The following is a 7174-nucleotide window of genomic DNA, read 5'->3' on the forward strand; positions in this document are numbered from 1 at the left end:
GTTCTGGTATACTATTTGCATTTCGTGCATACTCTTTAGGAGCGGCTAAGTGTTGAGCCCAAGATGGTATTATCAGTGTCGGGGCTTGACTCTTGCAAGTGAGTGAATTGCCGCACCACAAGGGAAGGTTAGAATGTTGTACGTCACCCCGTCACGCCAAGGGGGGTTGAGCGGCATATAATGTTGGGCTTGCCTTGCTGATCCTCACGCTTGGCGGGAAGGGCCTGGTGATTATGCCCAAAGAATAACGTGATAGTTATAGCACAGCTTTGGGGTGTCGATTCCACAGGGAGACAAATTAAAAGAATAGCAAGAGGAACAAAAAAACTAAAGAAAAAAATGTTAAATAAGTAATAGAGAACAAAGATTAATTTTAAATGTAAATTCAAGTGAAGCAAAGTGATTAACAGAAAAAGTACTCAAATTTGACAAACAATAGAGCGTCGGGAATCCCTTGCACAAATCTAGTATTTTAATTATTCTTAATTCATTGGATAACTCAATTAGGAACTCAATTCCCGCAATTCTCAATCGGAAGGTATAGATTTATAAACCAGACTTAAATCAAATGTAACCCTTTGAAAAAAAATTCACTACTTTTAAAAAACGTGAATTACTACCCCTATTGATAAAATCTAATGACGACAATATACTCAGGAAGCAATATTGCAGCAAAAAACTAAATCAATATAGATAAATAATTCATCCAAACATAATCAAAGAACTAATCCATTCAATAGAAAAAGCATGATTGAATCCATAAACACAATAAATTCTATGATTATTCGGAGAAGAAAACATCAACGATGAATTGAGAATGATAAAACAAAAGAATTTTAGCAATTAAAAATCAAATACATGAATTAACAATAAATTAGAAATACCATCTAATGTGCAAGTTCATCCCTAACCCTACTTGAGAATTTAGTTACCCATAAATATAATGGACAACAAAAATTTTCAGAGAAAACTGAAGCGAACGGTGGCCATGGGAGTGATTTTCTCCTCTCTTTAGATTTGCCTCTTGTGCCTCTTCCTCACCTCCATTTCGTGCTAATGATATTCTTATATAGGGTAAGAAAGAAACCTTAATGTCCTCTTGATTTCCGCATAAAAAAATTGCCTAAATTTTAAGACTTATCTTGGCAGCTACGTACACCCTTCAGGAATTCGAATTTTGAAATTCTTATTAGAGACAAATTTATAGCCCTTTAATATATCTTTCTAATGCATTAAGAATCACATCAATCCAATATGTGAGTAAAAAGATATAGTCAAAAGACTAAAAGTATGTCCAGACTATCCCTAGCGAATTTCAGACTTGGACTTCTTGTGGTATTATTTTGTGATTTTTTTTCTTTTTCTTTTCTTCCAAATTGCTCTCAAACCCCATGAATGTCCTCATTTGAATTTGACTGGGCTTGACTTGTTCTTTTATAAACTCTGAAATTAGACATAAAAAAAAACTGTTTAGGAGTATCCCAATGTAAATAGAAATTCAATTTAAGAATACACATTAATTCCTATGATTTCTATCCACATTTTAGCATTTTAGTCCAATAATAGGGTATATAGAGTACACTTTCACACACTTATCACCTGGGCAGCATGAAGGCCATACTTGCCCAGATACTCCTACGAAGGTCAAGTAGCACTTAGGTTAAAAATCGCCTAGTTGACCCTCGCACTTGGTGAGAAAGGACCAAGTGGTGAGAGGGGACCAAGAGGCATGTAAAGTCGGGCTCACCCTGATACTCCTGTGAAGGTCGAGCAGCACTTAGGTTGAAAACTTGTCTCATTGGCCTTCGCACTTGGCGAGAGGGGGCCGAGCTTCTAAGTACACTGCAGAAGTCAAACCATAGCACTTTGAGTCATTGACATTCGCTAACCTCAATTGTTTGGCTGGTGTGTGGTGAAGCTTTAAGTCATTATCCGTTGGAGGAGACACTCTCTCTAAAGTTTTGTCTGTAGTCTTGGGACTATCCCACACTTCGCCAAGGGAGAGGTAGAGGTACCTCAAACCATCCTCTCCCCTTTGGGCCCCCTACGGGGGGTAGGTAATCTACCCTTCGCCGTGACAGGACGGGATAAGTTGTTCAGACAGCCTCAAGGCTGGACCCTCTCTTTTTCGTGAGGGAGATTGGATTAGCACGGGGCTAGTCCCACCTGTTGACTCTCGCGTGGTGGTAGTTTGTTCGGGCAGTTTGCAACTGGACCTGCTTCTGCTCATTGTTGTCACAGGGAAGGTGAGTGAGGGCCAACTGGCACTATGCCCACTATTCGTCGTGGTGGGATGGTGTAAGTTCGAGCAGCGGTGAAGCCTAGCCCACTCTCCTCCGTGGGGGAGAGTCCCGCCTATTGACCCTTATAGGGAGGTTGTCTGTTCGGGCAGTCCCTAACTGGACCCGTTCCCACCTGTTGACACCCATGAGGAAGGTAAGTTTTTTTTTTTTTTTTTTTTTTTTTTTTTTTTTTTTTTTGAAGAGTTAGGGCCACATGTCCAAGAGTGGCCCATTCCCAAATTTATTAACAAAAGCCCTCACTTCCGGCGGAGGAATACCAAAAAGACATAAGGACCAAACGAGAAATCCAAAACAATACATGCCTAAAATAAACTCCCAACCCACAAAGACATACCCATAAACAAAAAACCAATTCTAAACAACATAACTTCCCCTAACATAAGGTAAAGACAATTTATCCAAACGAATCAAACCTTTAAGAAATGTTGGAACATGTGACAAAGACCTCCAAACTAAGGTAGAGCCTTGAGCTCCCATTTTAGCTAAGAAATCCGCCGGTGCATTTCCTTCTCTATAAACATGATGAATGGTAAAATCCCCACCTGCATACAATCTCATAGCCTCCTCCCAGAAATCTTCCAAATACCAAACTCCACAATGCTTCTTCTGAATCCAAGATACACAGATCAAAGAGTCAGACTCAATGTCCACCTGATGTAGCCCCAAAGTTTGACAATATTTCAACCCTATTAACAATGCTTTCAATTCCGCATGGTTATTAGAACCCACCCCAAGAGAGCATGAAAAGGACAGCACCATATTGCCATTTACATCCCGAATAATACCCCCCGCACCTGAATTTCCTGGATTACCAAGACTACACCCATCTATATTCAATTTCACTCTACCATTTTTTGGCTTTTCCCAACAAACCAATTTCGCCTGCACCTTTTTAATAGGTAACACTGGTATGTTCAAATCCCTCAACCTCTCCTCATCAACAACACCAATCTTTGTAATAGTTGTTAAGGAATTTTGCACTTTTCTTAGCCACACACAAATAGACCTCCAGATCTCTTCTATCAATATGGTTTTACCTTCCATCCGCGCCTTGCACCTGCATTGCCACAATTTCCAAATAATAATAGAAGGAATAAGGCCCATAAGATTACCCACCTGAGACTTGGTAGTCGCCCGTCTAAACCACATTAATACCAATTCAGACCATCGTCTATTTGGATCATAAGGAAATCCCAAGACAAGAGAAAACCTCTTCCAAATCTCAGAAGCCACATCACCTGCAGCAAGAACATGGTTTAAATCTTCATAGCCTCCTCGAGCACAGCAGTTGCACTTGGAAGTAATGGGTATACCCACCCTCCTCAATCTATCATCAACACTTAAACTGTCATGGAAAGCCTTCCACATTAAAACAGAGATTTTTTTTGGTAGAGCTTCATACCAAACCCACTTTACCCAAGTCACCCTTGGTGCACTAACCCGAACACATTGCCATGCACTTTTAGTAGTAAAACATCCATCTTTATTATGAATCCAAACAAGTAAATCCTGACCATCTTTGTGAGCACCCAAAAAGCTACAAATCTCCTCTGTTTTTTGCGCTCCCACTAATCTGTGCAACACATCAATATCCCAACCATTTTCAATTCTAACATCAGCTAACCTCATACTAGATTCATCAATCACTGGATAAGAATTAGCAAGAGGACCTTCATTTAACCAGTTATCCCACCAAAAAGAAATATTCCCCTCACGAACTTTCCATTTTGAATTTTCTAACACCGCTGGAATACATTTAACCACCATTTTCCAAAATCTTGACCCCTTCTTAGGATCCATTAAAGAGATATGGTTATCCCCAACATATTTAGCACGAAAAAATTGTGACCAAAGATCAGTCCCAGTCATAATTTTCCATGCAAATTTCATGTGTAAAGAAAGCTGTACCTCATCAAAATCACGCAGCCCAATCCCCCCCTCTTCAGTTGGCTTACACATCGCCTTCCACCCCACCCATTTCTTTTTCCCCTTACCATCTTTTTCACCCCAAAAAAAAGAACTAAGCAACCTGTTTAGAATTTTCAAAATACCTTTTGGCACTTGAAGGATAGACATAATATGAATTGGCATACTCGACAAAACATGCTTCAATAAAATCAATTTGCCCCCAACCGATAGACACTTCACTTTCCACCCCCCAAGCTTATTCCTCACCCGATTAAGAATAGGATCTAAGTGTAAATTTGTAAGTCTTCCAGTAACAATCGGTGCACCAAGATAGGTAAAAGGAAAATTACCTTCTATAAAACCAGTGCTATTCATTAGATCCCTCTTCCGCCTTGTAGAGAATTGCTTTGCAAAATATATTGCTGTCTTTTCCTTACTCACTCGTTGCCCGGACCAAGACTCATAAGTCTCAATAACTTTCATCAATTCTCGCATCGACTTTTTCCTTCCATTTGTGAATATAACTATATCATCTGCATAAAGAAGGTGAGAAACGAGAGGCGCACCTCTCGGATGTGAATAACTCATAATATTACCACATAAAAAATTCTTCTTAAGTAAACGGGAAAAAACTTCCTCCATAATGATAAAAAGATAGGGAGATAAAGGATCCCCCTGTCTCAAACCACGCCCTCCTTGAAAAAAACCACGAGACGTCCCATTCATCATGACTGAATACCAAGGCGACTCAATACAATTTTTAATCAGAGCCATAACAGAAGGAGAAAAACCAAATCCTGCCATCACATGCAACAAAAACTCCCACTCCACTCTATCATAAGCTTTGGCCATATCAAGCTTCAAAATAACATTACCACCCAAAGCCTTTTTGTTAAGAGAATGCACCATCTCTTGTGTGAGACTGATATTATCAAAAATACTTCTACCTTGAATAAAGGCACACTGTTCAGAGGAGATCATAGCAGGCAATAGAGGAGCAAGTCTTGCCACCAAAACTTTAGTGCAGATTTTGTAGAAAACAGAACATAAACTGATAGGACGGAACTTATCAAAACCCGTCGGCTGAGCCATTTTGGGAATAAGCACAACAAAAGAAGCCGTATAAAATCTAGGGAAAGGAACTCCCTTAAAAAACTCCCTTACAGCCTCCACCACCTCCACACGCACAATATCCCAACAAGCACGATAGAAACCTGAACCAAACCCATCTGGGCCAGGACTACTCTCTATAGGAATACTGAAAACAGCTTGTTTCACCTCTTCTTCGGTAGGCAAAGAACAAAGCCTCAAATTATCCTCTTCCGAGATCACATTAGACACTAAATCCCCCAAATCTGGAAGTACTACACTATTAGATTCACCCAAAAAATCCATGAAATATTTCACAGCACCATCATGAATATCTTGCGGTGTTTTTAACGTAGTACCATTAGAAAGACTCATCTCCATAATCCTAGCTTGCTTCCTTTTATTAAGAAGAGCATGAAAATACCTGGAATTTTTATCGCCATGATTCCACCATCTAACTTTGGCACACTGAGCCAACCGGATCTCTTCACGATTGGTCCAGGTGTCCAGTTCCATCTTTGAAGCCAACAGGTCCAGCTCCACATCTTCTTCATATCTCACTTGCAACTGTTCATCCAACCTCTCTATACGAGCCTCCAACTCCTGAATGTGCCCACTCGTCCACCCAAAAACTACCTTATTCCATGCTTTTAGAGCAACTCTTACCCTTTTTAATTTTGCCACCATTTTTCTAAGAGCACAACCAGCATCATCTTGGTCCCAAGCCTCACGAACACATCTATCAAAATCAACATGATCCACCCACATTTGCTGAAAACGAAAAGGCGCCGGCCCATAGCCTTCAAAACACTTCACAAACGAAATGACCATAGGAGCATGATCCGATGATGTACGAGGTAAATATCTCATAACTGAATCTGGAAAAGCACCAAGAAAATGTTGATCAACCAAGGAACGATCCAACCTAGCCCAACTCCTTGAATTTCCGACATGCCCATTGCACCAAGAATAACAGTTACCCAAATATTTCAATTCCATTAAACCACAATTATGTATCCAAGAATTAAACTCCTCCATGGCCACCATAGATCTAGGCCTACCACCACGTCTCTCCCCATCATTCGCTATAATGTTAAAATCCCCTGTCACCAACCAAGGATCATTAGAATTACTCTCCCTTGCAAGCTCATCCCACAACACCCTCCTTTGCTCACATAAACATTTAGCATAAACAAAAGAAATTTTGCATTTCATCCCACCATTAGCCACAAGAACAGAAATTTGTTGGCTTCCACAACTAACCATGCTTACATTAACATCATTCATCCACAGCATCCACAATTTCCCATTCCACGCACCATTTGAAAACCCATAGTCAAAACCAAGCATTTTTTTAACTTCATCCATTTGTTCATCACATAAAAAAGGCTCCGCAATCACAAACATCTTCGGCTTATAAACTTTAATAATTTTTTTCAACCTACTTTTAGAAGACTTCACCCCTCTAACATTCCAATACAATATTGGACTAATCATAAATTCAGTTTAGAGGCTCGGGTAATTACCCGTTTACTACTTCGTAATTTCTTGTGACCTTCCTCACTTTGTTTTTTGACTTCCTCCCTTATATCCGAATCAGAGGACACCTCATTAAGCAAAACAATTTTTCCCCCTCCATCTCCGGTTCCGATAAACAATTCATAATTGCATTACTATCCCCTATTAACTCCTTCTCTGTACTCGGCTCAACCAGCTGCAAATCACGTACCTGTTCTGCATCGGCTACCACAATAGAAACAAGATCCTCCTGCGACACATCAACTGGAATCAGCCCCGGTTCTTCAGTCATATACTGCACCTGCACAACAGCATCATTCTCTGCATGCCCCATATCAGCTTCCAAACCCGGTTCT

The 7174-nt window shown here is 40.2% G+C and overlaps 1 protein-coding gene across 1 annotated transcript; it reads right to left on the reverse strand.

Annotated features, from left to right (window-relative positions):
- Window positions 1–2657: 2657 nt before the first annotated feature.
- LOC122304886 lies at window positions 2658–6707 on the reverse strand. The gene is made up of 4 exons (XM_043117150.1): window positions 5087–6707; window positions 4562–4744; window positions 3469–4300; window positions 2658–3360 (listed from the first exon to the last, which is right to left on the reverse strand). Exons 1-4 carry the CDS (start codon window positions 6705–6707, stop codon window positions 2658–2660), a joined length of 3339 nt encoding a protein of 1112 aa, XP_042973084.1.
- Between the last annotated feature and the right edge of the window lie 467 nt (window positions 6708–7174).

The sequence above is a fragment of the Carya illinoinensis genome, chromosome 3, assembly GCF_018687715.1.
Source record: "Carya illinoinensis cultivar Pawnee chromosome 3, C.illinoinensisPawnee_v1, whole genome shotgun sequence".
Classification (NCBI taxonomy): domain Eukaryota; kingdom Viridiplantae; phylum Streptophyta; class Magnoliopsida; order Fagales; family Juglandaceae; genus Carya; species Carya illinoinensis.

Coding starts and splice junctions, on each gene's coding strand:
- LOC122304886 (XM_043117150.1), bottom strand. CDS start 6,707: ATGTTTGTGATTGCGGAGCCTTTTTTATGTGATGAACAAATGGATGAA. Junction 4,745..5,086: donor TAACAAAAAGGCTTTGGGTG/GTAATGTTATTT, acceptor TTCTTTATGCAG/ATGATATAGTTATATTCACA. Junction 4,301..4,561: donor TAGCACTGGTTTTATAGAAG/GTAATTTTCCTT, acceptor GGGGTGAAAAAG/ATGGTAAGGGGAAAAAGAAA.